Source organism: Ambystoma mexicanum, chromosome 11, assembly GCF_040938575.1.
Source record: "Ambystoma mexicanum isolate Mex_15411 chromosome 11, UKY_AmexF1_1, whole genome shotgun sequence".
NCBI classification, from domain to species: domain Eukaryota; kingdom Metazoa; phylum Chordata; class Amphibia; order Caudata; family Ambystomatidae; genus Ambystoma; species Ambystoma mexicanum.
In genome coordinates, this window is record NC_090934.1 from 1294407731 (window position 1) to 1294426953 (window position 19223).

Genomic DNA, 19223 nt, shown 5'->3' on the forward strand with positions numbered 1-19223 from the left:
GGACCTGGGATTCTCCATCAACTTCCCCAAATCCCACCTGGTTCCGTCGCAGGTCGTGCTGTTTCTGGGAGCCAAGCTCGATACAGTAGCGCGCAGCTGGCCTCGCCGTCGGAGGAACGAACGCAGGCCATCCTGGGCAAGGTACAGCGTCTGCTGGCCACAGACGTGGCCAGTGTGAGGTCCATCAAGTCCCTGCTCGGGATGATGTCCTCTTGCATCTATCTGGTGCGCCTGTGCAGGCTCCGGATGCGTCCTCTGACGCCCGTTGGATGCAAGCAACGGGCAGCTTTGAGGACAAGATCTCGCTCAACCAAGTATTCCGCCAAGCAATTCGATGGTGGGGCACCCGCGCGCATCTCTCAGCGGGCACAGACTTTCAGACCCCAGCATACCAGGTGACGGTGACGACGGATGCCTCCCTGGAGGGGTGGGGGATGCCCCCCTGGAGGGGTGGGGGGGGCGCACACCGGAGATCTTCACGCGAGAGGCCTGTGGCTCCCGGAGGAGAGGCTGCTCCACATCAACATACTGGAGCTCCGGGCAGTGTTCTGGGCCCTCAAGTCATTCCTCCCGTCCCTCAAGGGCAAGGTGGTGAGGATCTTCACCGACAACACCACCATGTAGATCTACATCCGGAAACCGGGACGAACCAGATCCCCCAGCCCTGTCCAAGGAAGCCCAGGATCTGTGGCACTGGGCCGCTGCCCAGGGGATGTTCCTGGTGCCTTTTCATCGAGCAGGGATAAAAAAACACCATCGCCGACCGGTGACTCACTCAGCAGGGAGCTGCGCTCGTGCCATGAGCGGGAACTACACCAGGATCAAGTGGATCAACTCTTCCGGCGATGGGGCAAACCCCAAATCGACCTTTTTGCGACGGAGATGAACTCCAAGTGCCAGAGGTTCGCCAGCAGGTTCCCCCAGCCGAGGAGGATGGGCGATGCTTTCTCGTTCCCCTGGGACGGCCTGTTCCTGTATGCGTTCCGTCCGTTGCCGTTGCTGTGCAGGCTCATCAACCAACTCAAGAGGTCCCGGTGCAGGATGATCCTTGTTGCACTGAGGTGGTCGAGACAGATATGGTTCCCGGACCTTCTGGACTTGTCAGCGTCCCCACCAGTCAAACTGTCGACCGACGCAGATCTTCTCTCCAGAGAAGGAGGCGCCATTCTTCATCACGACCCGGAGTCGCTGTACTTGCAGGCCTGGCTCCTGCAGCACTAGAGTTTGGAGGGTACGATATCCCGGCTGACTGCAGAGAGGTTCTTGCAAAGGCCAGGGCGTCCTCAACTCTTAAGTGCTACGGACACAAGTGGAAGAGGTTCTCTATCTGGTGCCGTGCACAGAAGATTAACCCTCTACGGATTACAGCCCCTGAAGTGCTACCGTACTTACTGTCGCTGGCCAAAGCTGGACTAGCTCATGCTTCCATCAAGATATATCTGGCAGCGATTTCCCGATACACCAGAACTGCAGGACGGTCGTCCCTGTGGTCTCATCGCCTGGTGAAGGAGTTTATGAAAGGACTATTACGATTGTTCCCGTCGGTAAAGGCCCCGGCCCCGGCGTGGGAGCTCAACGTGATGCTGACCAGGCTCATGGGCCCGCAATTCGAGCCCTTGCATTCGGCTCTGTTGAATTTCCTGTCGTGCAAGACGTACTTTTCTTGTGGCCATCACCTCTGCACGACGCGTGGGAGGGATTCAGGCCCTTTCCTACAAGCCTCCATACTTGACTTTCCACGAGACAAGGGTGGTGCTGACGGACGGACCCCTCCTTCATGCCCAAGGTGCTGTTGGACTTCCATCTCAACGAGCCCTTGGTGTTACCAGTCTTTTTCCCGTTGCCTTTGTCGCCGGCCGAGGGGACTTTGCCCTCGCTGGATGTAGCTAGAGCGCTGAAGTTCGACGTGGACCGAACGAAGAGTTTTCGGAAGACATCACAGCAGTTTGTGAACTTTGGACCTGTGAACCAAGAGAAGGCTCTCTCGAAGGCTTCCATTTACAGATGATGTGAATCCATGCCAGACCCCATGCTGTAGAAGGAACAAGTTACTTACCTGTAACTGTTGTTCTCCAGCATGGGTCTGGCATGGATTCACATGTGAACCCTCCCTCTTTCCCCTCTGCGGCTCTTCACTTGGTCATACTGCCACTTCACATGCTACCAAATCTGAGGATGGCTGCCAGGAGCGGGGCTTAGGGAGAGGGCAGTCATTGGCTGGGGGCGTATGACCCAGAGACCAGTGATTGGTTACTACTAAGAAAGACGGATCAGAAACAAAACTCATACTGATTTTTTCTTTACCGAGGATTCCCAGCCTGACGGGGAATATTCATGAGCATGTGAATCCATGCCAGACCCATGCTGGAGAACATCAGTTACAGGTAAGTAACTCGTTCTATATCGGATAAGAAGGGTCTTAAAATAGCAAGGATTTGATTTTCTTTCTAAAACAAAGCAAATTCTTCATGTGGCAGATGCTGGTCGTGAGAGAGTTCCAGTGTTTGCCTGCAAGACATTTACAAGCACAAAACTAGACCTTGAGCTGTTTTGAACCCAGGAATGTGGAAGGAGTTTGAGTAACTGGATCCAAGGGGACAAATCTGGGTGCATATTCTTAAATGGCTTTTAATGTAAAAAGGACAATGTCCCTAAATGGATTTATTGGCTAGTGTAAATAGTTTAAAATGGATCAACATTTTCAGTGGGGACCAGTGAAGCTTCATGAGCATGGGAGTAATAATACATGTCTTTGTGTATTCGTTACTATGAGTGCTGCAGTATTTTGAAATATCAGAATGAGATTAATCTGATTTTGGTGTCCCAACGTATAATATGTTGCAATTGTAAGTTTTTGAGCCAATAATTGCTCTAGCTATGGTGACATAATGTGTCTCCTAGAGTGGGGTCTGCAATTGCCTCAGCGGCATTTAGTGGAGGTTTGCTGAACGAATGACGAAATTAATTTGATCTCTAATGGAGGGATTAGAATCAAATGGAATGCTGAGTCTCTTTTTTTTGTGATTGGAATGAGAAGGCCTAAGTGGTGAATCTCTGGATACCGTGGAGAGACCGATTAAAGAGATCTGGCAGACGACACTTCAATTTTCTGGATGTTTAGGCCTTAACAATGATCTTTCAATCTTATCAGAGATGTGTTTTTACATAATGTTAGCGTGAGTGTCCTTGTCAAGCTTAAAGATGAGTTGGCTGTCCTCCCCAAAGATTTGAAATCCAACCCCAGACTCGGCCAAGAGATCATGCAGTGGTTTGAAACATGGGTTGCAAATGGATGTTAAAGTGGAGTGGTGAAGACTTCGCAGGTACTCTTGGTGGGATTGGAAATGTCCAATCTTTACAATAGAAGATCTATTAGAGAGGAAAGAGGTAATACGCAAAACGTCATCGTCTGATGTGTTGGCAGTCTCCTGGAAGTTTCGTATTAAGAAGCTGTAATATAAAGTATCAAGGCCAGAGATGAGTCCAGGAGTATAAGCCATCCGTAGTAGCTCTTGTCAGTGAGTTGCAGCAGTGTGTCATTGATGTCGATTAGGGCCAATGCCATGCCTCTTGCTGGTCGGAAACAAAATTGGCGATCTCCCAACAGTACATGTTTAAAAAAGAAAAAAAAAAGATAGTCTGCAGTTGGGTGGTAGCACCCTTGTCCATTGTTTTCAATGAAAAGTGGACATTGGTGACGGGACAATCATTTGGTCCAAAGAAGCTTTTTGTAACCATTGGGTAACCCATGCTTTTTTAGTGTTGTATATCTTGGTGGTGTTTTTCAATCCTGCGATGGTGGGACCTAGTATGTCAGATAATTGTGGGTGGACAAGGGTGGTAAGGGCAAGTGGTGAGATTTAAAGAAGCTCCTGAGGTGAGATCATGGAAAACCTACATCAAGGGAGGGTCGGAGTCACGTGCAGCTCTGTCATGGGTAACTGAGTTTATGTAACACAAACTACGGGTGTCAATTTTGTATCTTACTCAGACTTTTGGTGGACAAACTTCAGCAATAACCCACATTATGTTCAAGTGTTGACCATTATTGCAAAGTAACATGCCAACTCCTAATTTAACAAGAGGATGCTCAATTTGTGGAATTCAAAAGGGCACATGCAAAGAAATGATGAACATACCAATTTATCAACACACAACAAAGAAGCCTTCCACTGTTTCAAGTGAACGTCATGTAATGTCATCTTGGATGATTGTTGCCACTAATGGGGCCCCTAGGGGACCCTTGCGTATGGAAACAAATCACAATCACCACACACGAACTGATACGCCAGACACGAGGTTCAATTCCCAAAATCTAGGGTTTATTGCAAAGCAAATAGTCTCAGTTAGCCAACTGGGTCTCACGTCCTGCAACGTGCGTCTCCAGACCCCGAGGGACGCAAGAGAGCGAGCATTCTACAACAGTTACATATATACAGAAAAAAACATCTTATCAGCAATGACATATTCAATACCGCCCATAATGTAATTCCTTTCATAATTAATTTGATGATTGACAATTGTGACGAATATGACACCTTCAGACATTCATTTAGCAACAGTTTGCAATTTGTAGACTTGCAGACACGATTCTTTGTTTAAGGGAACATACTGCCCTTGTTCTTTCAAGCAAGCTGTGTGCAGGGGAGACACACATTCCAGGCCTCACTATCTTCCAGTTTCTATTCAGGTGCTAGGGGTCAACTCGCTCTACAGGGCTCAGTGAAGGGGGGTCGTAAAAGAGAGCATAAATCAAGCTATTAATTGTTCGTTCCTACCATTTCTACCGCATCAGCGAGACTAGCTGGCACCTGCGTAGTGATTAAATGCCTTGTTGCTTACTTCCAAGGACTTGAGGGCGGAGACCGGGCATTACTGTCTGGGTTGCCTGCATTGTGTTTCAACATGTATCTTGTGGCCTTGCTCTATTGCATGAGCAACAACGGAATAGAATACGCTTACAGCAAAGTAGTTTGAATAGAAAGCAAGAAGCAAGATTAATCAAAATGGCGAATTCTATTCCTCCAAAATGGACGCTGTCTGGTCATGCTCATGAGTCTGTACTACCGATGCTAAATACATGATGTGGTTGGTTTTCGGCCAACAAAATGCATTGCCTATGCTATGGGAGCGTAATTTCTAGACTCATACCACCACCATTACGAAAAGGGGAAAAACTATTAATTTGTATAATGTTTCTGTTACTTAAAATTTGTTTTTGTAGATCATAAGTTGTCCCTGCATCAAATGGTATTCGAAATAACTAGAAAATGTAAGAAGTGTCTCAGTGAATAGAGGCCGGACATTAAAATATGTGCCACAAAGTCAAGTGTTGCCTATCGTTTTCTTGAAATAAAGCATTCGGTGATCTCATTAACCTTTAGATTCTGGAATATATACAGCAATAGCATGGGGAGCTCATGGAACAGAAACTGTGCCAAACAAACATTTTGCATTTACAAACTGCAGGTAATTATGTGGTTGTGAAATAATTCATCTAACATGAGTTTTATATAGAGCAGAAACACTGAGGACAGTCAACAGTTATTCGGGAAGTGTTTTGTACCAAAATAAAACATTTCATATTCAGGTCGATCTTAGTGCATCATGTGGAATTAAGGATTTTTCTGTTTAATACCGCTTTGCTTAAGCGCACACATGACATGGGCGGGAATACATTTATAAAACTAGGTACATAAAACAATATTCAAACCATGAGAAGTACATTTCGAATGGATTGTTTCCTCCCACTTATTCCTTATCTTATGATATTTCCAATATCCAGCTTAGCTGCTTTAGATAAAAAAAATTCTGCAGAGGACACTGCGCGAGATATCTCTCGGAGGCCTCCGTCTCAAGGTCAACGTCACCAAAGGCAATTAGCGCCCTCAGCATCCGTTGGCTTCAGTTCGGTTTTTCCACGCTGACACTTTGGATATGGTATGCTTGGTTCGGTTGTGATGAGAAATCTTTGATGAGAGAAATCTTTGAAAGATGGCTTAGCGTCTTCTACTCCGAAGTCGGGTTTCAAAAAATGCTGTGACTGTCGTTCGAAGATGTCTGTTACAGACCCCCACAGAATATGCTTGTGTTGTCAGCGATCCGCTCATCCTTCATCGGAGTGCGAGGACTGCCTGTCATGACGTTGAAAGGCCTGAGAGAGCGCAGAGGGAAACTGGCGGGAGGTAGGACCCATAAATCCCCTTAGACTCTGTTGAAAAGACAAACTTAGGATGTGTCAAGAACTGTTTTTCCTTTCCATAAGAAAAATGAACAATCCAGATCGCGAAGTGATTCACACCATTCTTCATAGTCTAGACATTCGAAGAAACGGCACCATAGGTCGACGTCTTAGAGTTCCTCTCCGGAACGGGTGGTATGCCCACCAAAAACTGCCTCGCCAGCTGAGTGGGAAGAGTTGAGGCTTAAAGCGAAGGGGTTCGAGAATGCAGCCTGGACACCCTTGAATACAACCAAAAGCCATGCACCAGTCGAAAAACCCGATAAGCATAAATCCTGTGCACCTTCAGGCCCAGCAGGCAAAAATCCTCAAGAGCGGTTTAAGGATCCCTCGAGTCCAGGAAAAGTCCCTTTGAGGACTGAGCTGTCTACGCCATCGGCGCTGAGAGACTTCATCTATGCAATTGGCACCGAAAGACGCGCCATCGGTGCCAAAAACTCATGAAAACCCATTGACACTTTGGGCCTCGAGCTCCTCTGTTAAAAGCGTCGAGTCGTAGACACAACCATCAAAGCCGTCAACCATTTCAGCACCTTTGTCGACAAATATTAAGACCCAATCGGGTACTATGGAGAAAACATATACCCCTTTGCCTAGGGCTGACTATTTCAAGGCCCTCCTCCATTTATGAGGACGCAGAAGCATCATCAGATGAGTCTAGACCTTTTGGCCTCCAATATGGTACACCATCAGTCCGTGAGGCCCTAATTTCGGAAGCATCTAGAATAAAGGATCTTCTTGAGTGCCTGCATGATGCCAGTGATTTGGACACCTCACCAGAGGCAGAGTTTGGCAGATCAGATCCATCTGATCATGCCGAGGTTACCTACAGGTAGTTGAATATATGGGATGGGCTAGACCAAGTCCAGTTTTTGAACAGGGTGACTTAACCGACGTTCTGGACAGGGGACCTCAGGAAGCCCCAATTGTTCGTTCCATGCAGCTTTGTTAAAGCATGTAGCTACCAATTGGGCCTGAACTCAATCTGGCTGTCATCAAGAAGCTGACCTCTAAAAACAGGGTGTCAAGCAGTGGTACCTTATTATTTATCTAAACTCCCAACTCCGGAGAGTCTGGTGGTGCAAGCTGCCACCTCAAACACTAGACAAAATGCCTAAACTATCCCTCCTGCTAGGGATAAGCGTTATGACGCTTTAGCCAAAAAGGTTTTTGGCTGGAAGTATGGCCCCGAAGTCTGCAAATGCCACGTGCACATTGGCTAGGTTCACTCACATCCTTTGGGAGTGTATATCCATGGCGGCTGACCATATCCCCAAAGAGGAAGAACGTGACGGGTTTTTAAACATAGTCAAGGATGCAAAAAACGCGCTGTGTGAATCCCTCCAGACTGGTCTCGACTCCGCTGACCGTATCAGCAGAGCAGTGGCGGCTGGTACAGTTATGCGCAGGTGTACCTGTTTGAGAAAGTCAGGATTTGCTCCAGACGTACAATCCAGGCTGCTCAACATGCCCTTTGACGGCACTCATTTGTTCGGTAGCAAGGCTGATGAAAGTCTGGAGAAACTGCAAACTTCAAAGGCAGCAGCCAAATCCATTGGGGCTGCGATTAGATAACCTCCAAATCACCCCACAGGTCCGCCCCTGGAGGGGTAGGTCCTTTCGTCACCACTCCACATTTGGAAGAGGCAGAGGACAGTCAGATCAAAGAAGATTCCCTGTGATGGGCGGGGAAGAGGTACTAAAACCGCCTCAACAGCGGCTACTTTGCCATCAGCTGTCCCAAAACCTCTCTGAGGACTTGGTTCATAAGACTGCATTGGGAGGCAGACTGTCACAGCATCTGACAGTGTGTCAGGATATTACTTCAGATGCATGGGCATTGTAAACAGTTGACCAAGGTTACTGTCTTCCTTTTTATAAAAATAAAAGCCTGTCATCCACCGGGGAACAGCCTTTTCGACCTAGTTGATGACCTTGGAGGGGTAGATCTTTTTGCTACTACTCCTCAGTTGGAAGGGCAAGAGGAATAGATGGTCAAAGGGGCCAAAGATGATTTCCTCTTGGTGGACGAGGAAGAGGTGCAAAGCCAGATCAAGCAAGGGTATCTTTACCATCTGCCACTGCATCAGCTGCTTCAAAACCTCTGAGGTCTTAAGTCACAGTTTACCAGTGGGAGGCAGACTGTCTCAACATCTAGAAGAATGGCGAGACATTCCTTTAGATGCTTGGGTTTTGGGAACTGTAGCCCATGGTTACTGCCTTCCTTTTATACAGAGACCTCAGAACAATCCACTGGGGAACCACTCTTTGAGGATTTCAGATCTGCTCCTTATACAGGAAATATTAATCCCGCTAGAGTAATGTGCTATAGAACCAGTACCTGTAGCGGAGAGGAACAAGGATTGGTACTCCCCATATTTCCTAATTCCAAAAAGGGACGGAGGATTGAGACCCATCTTGGACTTAAGAAACTTGAACAAGTTCCTCAGGAAGGACACGTTCAAGATGGTTACCCTGTCTCAGATCCTTCAGGCCCTCCAGCTTTGTGACTGGTATCATTGGACCTTCACAATGCTTACTTTCATGTGCCAATACATCACAAGCACAGACAGTACCTGCAGACAGGCGCTTCTAAGGAATCTATTTTATTAAGGAGGGTCTCCTATCCACCCTCGGGCTACATTTAGTTGTAATCAGCCATGCAGTATGGAGGAAAGGGGACGGGATGTAAGAGTAATGAATAGTTACTCACTGTAGTGACTAATGTACTCTTAGTCTATAGTCCCCTTTCCTCCATATTGCAGGTGCGTCCCTCGATAGGGACGGGAGACGGGACCTTTTTCACCAGAAAACATCTTCTTCCCGTTTAAATTTGGAGGGCGCCACTACTCAGTCCCCATTGACATGTTGACAATATAGAACATTGCCTAATGACACCAGTATTATTAGGGGGAGGGTGGTGGGACGTTTCCCCCTGCCTGACTCGCAGGGCAGTACATTGCTGCGCAGACTGCATAGCCCTCCTTTTAATGCAGGGGGGGGTCTACAATCTTTGGCTCTCCAGATGTTTTGGATTACAACTCCTATCAGCCCTTTTCAGCATAGTCAGTGGTGAGTTGTCATGGAAGTTGTTGTAGTCTAAAAGGTCAGGGGAGGCACACGTTGCCGACTCTTGTTACATTAGGAATCCTTCTCCTTGGAATACTTTCTGAAGCCTGACACAATCCCATTCAATCAATAGAAAAATGATTAGGTTTGTGTTCTTGTGACGAATCAACTTCTGGGGCACCAGTGGTCCAGGGATGAATATCGGTTTCTGAACCATCAATCAGCCCCACACCTCTAGTACACCAGAAAGGATCCGAACAGATTGGAAACGCATGTAAATTATAAACCTCCTTGTCCAATTTTGCTAACGTGGACGGACGGCAGGCTTATCTCTGCAAGGTTGTGGACCGTTGGTTAGTTGCGACACAGCGAAAATACAATTACCAATGATAAAAGCGACTGTCCAGTCAAGGTTGTATAAACATATCTACTTTAGTATTATTACAACAGACAGTTCTAGCACACTACAAAATACAGCCCACCCTGTAAATGACCAAAGGACAGACCGTTTCACGAAGGAAAGGGATGCATTCTGAGTACTGACAGGAGGGTAGTAGGTAAAGCAATCAGTCTTAACTGTTCAAGGTCAGTTGGTTTCACCACCAAGGGAGCAAGGGGTCGTAAATGTCAATAGGGGCCTTCAGAGAATGATTGAGATGATCTTGATGCTCGACAGCGTTGAGTCGGTTCCATGATGCTTTGCAGCTCCTGGGCCAGCATTCAAGAGGGGGGACCTCTGCAGGTATCTGGCAGCAGGCAGAACAGCAAGCAAGGCTGGAAGGATGTCTGCAGGCTGGCCTACACGGCAGCTCAGAGTCAAGAATTGTTGTCTCTGCTGGTTTGCGGATCTGTAACGCTGGTTGAGGTGTCTAGTGTGGCTTTACTGACTGCAAGGTGACAACAGTCACTGGTGCAGCCTGTCACGGTTCGAGGGCTCAACTGCCTCAAATTTCCTTAAAAGATGAACGCTGGTTGATGCTTGTCGTGGCACTCCTAGCTTCTTCACTGGGCTCATGTTGTCCTTTAAGGCGGGCGGCCCAAAACTGAGGAGAGTGTTTGGAGGTAACTTCTTTGTCCTTTGTTCAGGACTCTCCGGCACTTCCAACCTCGGAAGCTTGCTGGCAGAACCTAGCGGGGTATGCTGTGTGCTGACTGGGTATTGCTCTGGAGCTGCTTTACGGGTCCTCTGAAGGGTCCAAATGAGTCGTCCTTACTCCTTTCGAAGTCGTCGGGTGATCTGCCAAAGGAGGGGCTCAACCCTCTTTTAAAGCCAAATGGGGACCAGCAATTAGTGCAGGCTAGGCCTACCTTACTCCTGGGTCCCCACCAACAATCTTCTGTTATGTGTGAGGTCCTAACCAGAGTGCTTTGCAACAGTAAAGGCAAGGGGTGACATGTACTATTATTGTCTCTCCGGTTAATTGAGCCCTCTGTGACTCTTGATTAAAGCTCACGTCTCTCTTGAAGTTTGTGGTGAGAACAGACTTTGTCTCCATCAAATCACATACTACTTCCCTCTGAAAGGGGGTTCCCTGCATGGGTTGCCTACTGTAAACATTTGTCCAAGACATGACATTCACTCCCCTTCCTACAGAGGGGTGGGAGCTAGCTTCAAGCTGACACATTGCATATCAAAAAGGAGTTGGCGTTTCCTGTCCCTTGTGTTAGGTCTGTGACCAGGCTTCTTCACAGGCCTGCCTCAATTAACTGTCGTTGCACTGACTCCGCACAGCTCCTTGACAAAAGAGCAGGGCGGCTCCATGGAGCCTTTGATATTTAATTAAGCTGGCCATGGCAGTAGGAAGGGGTTGCCTGCCCTCTTCCTGAGATGCTTTCATGTACTCCTGGCTGTCACATTCCAGCTAAATGTGACGGGGAGGACCGCGCCTGTCGTCTGTGTCCCTCCTGAGTACTCTTGACTATGTGATTGTTGTGCGGCGAGCATAGGAAAATGTGGGCGGATTCGCCCCACACATTTTCTAAGGTTGATCTCCCAACATTCTATTTCTTACATTTTTAAAAAGCCCAAGCGAGCGCATACTCCCTGTGCGGATGGTTGAATTCTTAAGTTTTAGCATTATCTGTATGGATCTTTTTATTTTGGAAGTGTGACACAGTAAGCAAGCAACTGAAGACTGGAGAATTGTATCAGGGTTCCATAACAGATTATTTATTCTTTACAAAGCACAGCAAGAGTTGGGGCAAGGAAAGCACTGTATGGAGAGGTCTCCTCAAAAGAACGTGAGGTCAAGGAGAAATGATTTGTCCATGGGGGGGAATGTTCATAAGGCTGAAGGCCAGTCTCTGGTAGTTTTGTAATTCGGTTTAATCTTCATTAGTCACCTACATTTCTTTTGATAGTTGCCTGCACCAAAGATTCCTAATCGGAGAATTATTAAGATAGTTATTAGATTACTGTCTTTATTGTTCTAGCTTTAGCGAAGGTACACCTGCTGGTCTCAGGTGTCCAAGAAGGACTATGAGCATTCCTTTGAGTGATAGAGCAAGTGTTATTTAGAGTATGTGGTAGACTTAACAGTTCCACCAGATATGATCTAGGGCTGCCTGCTAGCCTATTATCTCCTGGGTTTAGTCACTTCTGGGTGGCTGGTATTCTTTATTCAGTTGGTGGATTTGCCCTTGCGATCTTATTCTGTCTAAGACTATCCTTTCTGGTTTGCTTGTTCATTTGCATGTAGGCTTGAGCCCTACCAACTCTTAATCACAGGTGAGTAAGGCTCCCAACGGCTTCATTCTTGGTATCTTGACCCTCCTCCAACTTGGGCTTTCCCGGTTCCGCCTTCCACCTCCCGACTCCCCTTCATCCCATATCGTTTGGTTGTTTTGGATTGGCAATGCTTTGTTGAGCTGTCTGTGCACCACCTACTGTCACCCTCCTACCTTTGGCACTTATGATATTGGCAATTCGAATGGATTGTGTCCTCCCATGTATTCCTCATCTTTGATATTCGTTATCCAGCTTCAGCTGCTTTGGAAAATGTGTTTTTTCAGCATATGGCGCTGGGCATCGATGGCGTCGACTCTGTCCCTCAAGGGCCTGTCTCGAGGATGATGTCATTGAAGGCATATATAGCATGCGCAGCGCCCGTTGGCTTCAGTTCCGTTTTTCGGCGAATGCTTAAGCTTTGAGAAATACAGCACGCTTCTTCACTTTCGTGACGACTTCGGTATTTCGAAAGAGAATTGAGAAAATGTCTTCATCGACACAGACAACCCTGAAGACGGGGTTAAAAAAGTGTTGTGATTGTGATTCGAAAATGTAATTGACTGATCCACATCGCATGTGTTTGTGGTGCCTTGGGGTAGACCATAACACCTAGGACTACTCCAAGTGCCAGTTGATGACAGGAAAGGCCTTGAAGGAACGAAAGGGGAAATAGAAGGTAGGTTGAATCCTAAATCTCCTACCCCAGCCAAAAAACTTTCGACTGAATAGTCAAGGGGCGAGACTACTTGGAGGAAGAAGGTTAAGCAGTCGAGATCGAGGAGTGGCTCTCATCGAAGTTTGAGAAGGCACCATAGCTTGCCTTCTTCGACTATACGTCTGACGCTTCCCCTGAGAGGGTATATTGCCCAACCAAAAAAATCCACTTCTGCCGAGTGGGAGGCCTTCAGAGCAGAGATGCTCAAAATATTTGAAAAACAGTAGCCTCCAAACCATGCTGCTACTACGCCTTCGCAAGAAGCTGGGAAGGAAAGGGCTCAACCTAAATCCTGTGCGTCATGGAACCCGGGGCGACGGCCCGATCCACATCGGGAGCTGTTAAGGCCTCGATCTGATGACTAACACCGAAGGATCAGTCGAGCCAAAAGCTTAAGTCGAGGTCGACGACTCAATCCACCCCTTCGACGCCAGCCAAACCCTTGATGTCGACTTCGACACCGAAGGCATCGACGCCTGCTGCGCCATCAACGATGAGCTCCCCACTAAAGCCTACGACTCCAATGAAAAAGGTTTGGACTCCTCCAGTGTCGAATCCATTGTTTGTAAAACCCCTCATACCTGCGAAGACCTATGTTCCTCTGCCAAGAAAAGACTATTTTAACTCTTTCCTCTATATATGAGGAGAATGAACAATCAGATGACGAGGCTCCATTTGGCCTCCAGTATGGTATGCCAAATGTACCAGAGAGTTTTATAGCAGCGGAGTCAAGGTTGAGAGACCTCTGACACCTACTATCAGCAAGTGGGGTGGACCCCTCATCTGAGTTGGAATTTGGGAGACCAGATACTGGGGAGCATGCTGATGCATCCTACAGACAACTCATGTCCAGGTAGTGGACTACATGAGGTGGAGTAGGTCTCCATTGCAATTCGAACAGGATGATTTAACAGACATCCTAGATAAGGGTCCTCCGTCAGATCCTATATTACCGTTTCACATAGTCTTGCAAAAAAGGGTGCCAATGAATTGGGGAAACACCGGAAACCAATCCGGCTGTAAATTAAAACTTGACCAAGAAGTACCGCTCTCCAATAGTCACCCTGACTACCTGTCGAAACACACCACTCCAGAGAGTCTGGTGGTGCAGGCAACTGCAGCATCTAAGCAGCTTACCCTACCATCCCTCCAGATAGGGACGTCAAAAGAGTAGATGAATGGGCAAGAAAGGTATTTTCTGCTGGGAGTATGAAACTCAAATCTGCCAACTCCACATGTGCCCTTGCAAAATTTACATTCACTCTATGGGATTGCATTTCCATGGCGGCAGAGCACATTCCCGAAGGGGGTGAAAGAGACAGGTTCTTTTCCACAGTTGTAGACTGCAAAGAAGCCATGTGTGTGTCTCTACAGTCAGGTCTGGATTTTGCTGACCGCATCAGCAGAGCCATGGCTACTAGCACCGTTATGCGCAAGTTTGCGTGGTTGCCATGTGAAATCCAGACTTCTCAACCTGCCCTTTGACGGGTCTCTCCTTTTTGGCAACAAGGCTGATGAGCCTTGAGAAGTTCCAGACCTCGAAGGTGGCAGCCAAATCTTTAGGTGCTGCTATTAGGCAACCTCCGCCTTTTTGACCTATTGGACAACCTTGGAGGGGTAAATCTTTTCGCTACTACTCCTCGGATGGAAGGGCAAGAGGAATGACTGGTCAAAGGGGCCAAAGAAGATTTCCTCATGGTGAACGAGGAAAAGGTGCAAAACCAGCTCAAGCAAGGGCATCTTTACCATCTGCCACTGCATCAGATGCCTCAAAACCTCTGAGGTCTTGAGTCACAGTTCACCAGTGGGAGGCAGACTGTCTCAGCATCTAGAAGAATGGGAAGACATTACTTTGGATGCTTGTGTTTTGGAAACTGTTACCCACGGTTACTGCTTTCCTTTTATACAGAGACCTCAGAACAATCCACCAGGGAACCACTCTTTGAGGATTCCAGATCTGCTCCTTGTGCAGGAGATTTTAACCCTGTTAGAGAAAGGTGCTATAGAACCGGTGCCTGTAGCGGACAGTAACAAGGGTTGGTATTCCCCTATTTCCTAATACCCAAAAAGGAAGGAAGACTGAGACCATCTTGGACTTGAGATACTTGAACAAGTTCAAGATTGTCACACTCTCTCAAATCCTTCAGGCCCTCCAACTCCAGGATTGGGTGGTGTCATTGGACCTTCAGGATGCTTATTTTCATGTGCCAATCCATCTCAAGCACAGAAAAGTCTTGAGGTTTGCAGTTGGCGGTTCTCATGATCAATTTCGAGTTCTGCCATTCGTGCTGACCTCCGCCCGAGGGTTTTCACCAAACTGATAGCGGTAGTGGCAGCAAGTCTCAGGAGAAGGGGGATTCATGTCTACCCTTACGTAGAAGATTGACGATCAGGGTGCATTCTCCCCGAACAAGTCCTGGATCATGTCAATGTTGCCTGCCACTTTCTTCACAGGCTGGGCTTCTCCCGCAATTACAAGAAGTCCCATATGACACCACCTCAGAAACTCCAATTCATCAGAGCTGTTCTCAATATATCCTTGGAAAAGAGCTCGCCATCTGAGGTGAGGGCTCAAGACATTCTACAGATGGTCACCAAATGCCCAGTGTCTCCAGGCCTTCCATTTATTTATTTATTGGGGTTGCTTGGCCTCATGGCATCCTGCATATTTCTGGTGCCGGAGGCCAGGGTCGCACAGGATCTTCTGTGGTGGGCCTGCGAGGACAACATTCTGAAGAGAGAACCCTTTTGGCAACCATGGCCGGAGATAAAAGTAGTGATGGATGCCTCACTCATGGGGTGGGGAGCCCACACCAACGATTTGACACTCAGTGGTCATTGGTCTCGATCTGTGTGCAAACTACATTATCTTTTGGAGCTGAGGGCAATCGGACACGCGGGGAAAGAATGTCCTGATAGTGACGGACAACACAGTGGCCATGTACTACATCAGCAGGAGAGGTGGTGTAGGGTTACTGCCACTGTGCAGAGAGTTCAATGCAGCTCTGGTACTGGGGAATTTAAGATGGAATCTCTATTGGCAGTTCACCTGAGAGGAGAACACAGGGGCAGACCCGTTTAGCAGGCAGAGCAGTCTCCCACGAGTGGGAACAAGCTCTTGAAGTCCTTCAAAAGATCTTGACCCTTTGGGCAACGCCTCAAGTGGATCTGTTTGTGACCAGTGTCAACCGGAAGTGTGAACTGTGTTGCTCCAGGGAATTTTCCCTCAACATGAGCTCTAGCAGACGTGTTTGTGATGGACTCAGAATTTCCACTCCTGTGCACGTGTCCTCAATCACATTATCCTAATTGCCCCCAATTGGGCCAGGAGGACGTTGTACCCGGACATGTGCATCTGTCCTCCAATATTTCCACAAAGAGAGGACCTTCTCGCGTGAGAGGAGGGTTGTGTTCTCCATCCAGAGGTCAAAACACTCCACCTTCACGCTTGGTTTCTGAAAGGCTGAGATACAAGGATTAGGACCTCTCGGATGACGTAATGGAGATTTTGCTTTCAGCCAGAAGGCCAGCAACAAAGTCTTTGTACTGTTGACGTTGGAATAAATTCCGCAACTGGCGCAGAAATAAGAATGTAGATCCTTTTCCATGTTCTATCCTTTCCACTATCTTTATTCAAACTGGGGCCCCAGATTGGTACTATTAAAGGATATTTGGTGGCGCTTGTCAGAGGGATGTTCATACTTCAAAATTCCACTGGTGACAACATTTTTAAAGGGGCTCGCCTATGTGTTGCTCCACCCTTTCTCCGTTCCAGGTTCCAGTTTGGGACCTTAATTCAGTCCTAAAATGTCTGTGTGGACCGTTTGAACCTTTACACTCGTGTCCCTTAATGTTGTTAACCTTTTAAACCATTCTATCGGTAGCTCTAACATCAGCCCGTAGAGTGAGCGAGTTGCAGGCACTTTCGTCCAAACCACCCTTTACCATCTTTCATAAGGATAGGGTTATTCTAAGGGATAAACCTTCATATTTAGCCAAAATCATTTCTGATTTCGACATAGAACAAAAAGTTGTTTTGCCTTCTTTCTATCCCACCTTATCCTAGCAAGGAGAAGGTTACATAAATTGGACCCTCGTAGAGCTTTCAGCTTTTATATATCTACACTGTCAAAACTCTGAATTGATCAACTTTTCATTGGCTATACGGGCCACAAACTGGGTCATGCTGTTACTAAACAGACCTTATCCAGATGGATCATCCGGGCCATTTCAGAATCTTACAGGCTGGCAGGGAAGGATCCTTCTGAAGGTTTAAGGGCCCATTCCACCAGGTGCATGGCTACCTCTACAGCCCTGCAAAGGGGTCTACTGATAAAAAGTATTTGTGAAGCGGCAACAGGGTCTAATATTCACACATTTACAAAGCATTACTGCCTGGAATCTTCCCTTGGTCAGGATGGTAGCTTTCGAAAAGCCGTCCTGCACTTGTTTCATGAAAACCATAAAAATCAAATTCTACTCCCTCCACCAAATCAAACACTGCTTTGGTAGTCTATCAAAGATAAGGCTACGTGGGAGGACACAATTCATTTGAAGGACAAGTGACCCCTGGTAACGTTCTTTCGACTGGATGTTCCTCCCAAACTACCCCACAGTAGAATTTCCCATGCTAATACAGCTTTTGTTCCTTCAAGTCCGAGTACGGTCATTCCCGTGGTTATGCAGGTTTTAAACTGTAAGGGGAAAAACTGAACTGAAGCCATCGGGTGCTGAGCATGCTGTAAATGCCTTCGATGACATCATCCTCAAGACGGAGGCCCTCGAGGGACATTGAGTCGACTCAATAGATGCACAGCGCCCTCTGCCAGAGAACATTTTCTTTCTCCAAAGCAGCTGGAGCTGGATATCGAATATCAAAGATGAGGAATGTGTGGTAGGAAACTCCAGTCGAAAGAACATTACATGGGGTAAGTAACTTGTGCTTCTCTTCTCCCCATCTTCTCCCGTTTCTCCTGTTAGCCTCCTGCTTCCTCTGGGACCTCTATTCCTATTTCTGTTTCCAACCTCCTATGGTTTTGGCTTTTATCCTCCTTCCTTTTCATCTGTCCCTCTTGCAGCAATGGCCCTTCCTTGCCTCAAATGTTCTCCTCGAAGCCTATCTTAAAACAGCAACCTCTCTTTAGTCGTCGTCCTCCTCTCTGATCTTGCTCTTTACTCTCCCTCCTCCCAAAGCAACCTTATGTATGTTCAGTATGTTGCATCTACTCTATTTATTTTGTGCACATTAGTAATTTTGTTTTCTTCTTTCCACACAGCGCTATCCACGGCCGCATTGATCAAGTTAACCAACTCCTTGAACTGGATCATCAAAAGAGAGGTGGTGCACGGTACACAGCATTAGATAAATGGACAAACCAGCTAAATTCTCTCAACCAAGCTGTAGTCAGCAAGCTGGCGTAACGGAGAGCAAGCTTTTACATAAAGTACTTAAGGCAACAGTGCGGTGATGTAAACTTTGAAAGAACTGGGAATGGCAAAACTACTGTCGGTTGGTGTGCCCTGAAAAATGATTGGAGTTACGACGGAAGTGCTTTTTTTCGATCGGCTGGTTTGTGTTTTGCTGCTGCATTTATCCCAAGAAAAAACAGCTTTAACCTCCAGAAAAAACCAAAACGCCACGGGATTTATGCTCTTGACATCTTGCCCCATACATGCAACATCGTAGTAATTTGTCAAGGACTATTAGACCAGAGAGAAGATTTTTTTCATCGTTTTAAACACACAGACACGCTACTGTTGGTTAAATTTAAACCTGTTTTACCTGCAGAGATTCTCACAGAAATAACCTGCAATAACTTGAAATGCATACCTTTTTTGAACACTTCCTTCTTTTCTCATGTATAAATTGAAATGTTTGCTGCATTTTGCAAAATGTCAGTTCTCAAAAACCGAAAAATGTGTCCGTATATTTCTGTACCTGCAGTGTAGTAAAGGTTTAGAAGAAACCCCGTAATTACAGTGGCATACTGTCACTTAGGTTTCAAGCAGCAAAATAAACAGTGCAGCTCAGAAATTGTAAAGTTTGGTTGATGTGTTTTCTTTACATTTTGGAGGACCGGGGTAGGGTAGCCTAGCGAGTCAGATGATAGGTGTCTTAGTATTTGTTAATATTTTGTTTTTTAGTTCTGAGAAAATATTTTGAGAAGATAATTTTAAATGTGGCATATATTTTTATCGTTTGTTTTGTATATAATTATAAATATGAAAGTTAAAGCATAAACATGCCCTGTGCGGGATTGGTATATATTAGTCTGGCTAACTTGATTTATATGCAGCCTTTTCAGTATTGCTCTTTAAAGGAAAACCATAATGTCCTATTAAAGCCGTGGGTTCAGAAGAGTTTGGATCTGCAGCTGCTTAGGAAATACAATCTCCACTTGGTTGGTGCTACAAAGTATTGTCTTCTCTGAACAATGTTCTGAGGGTTCAGCGCGGCTCGTAACACATTT

At 46.7% G+C, this 19223-nt stretch overlaps 1 protein-coding gene across 2 annotated transcripts in view; it reads left to right on the forward strand.

Annotated features, from left to right (window-relative positions):
* COPS2 (COP9 signalosome subunit 2) overlaps window positions 1-18794 on the forward strand; it is a 764758-nt gene extending 745964 nt beyond the window's left edge. For both annotated transcript variants that reach the window (XM_069624784.1, XM_069624783.1), the window contains exon 13: window positions 18030-18794. In XM_069624784.1, coding sequence (XP_069480885.1) covers window positions 18030-18174 — 145 coding nt within the window. In that variant the 3' untranslated portion in view covers window positions 18175-18794. The remainder of the gene's footprint in view (window positions 1-18029) is intronic.
* Window positions 18795-19223: the final 429 nt, after the last annotated feature.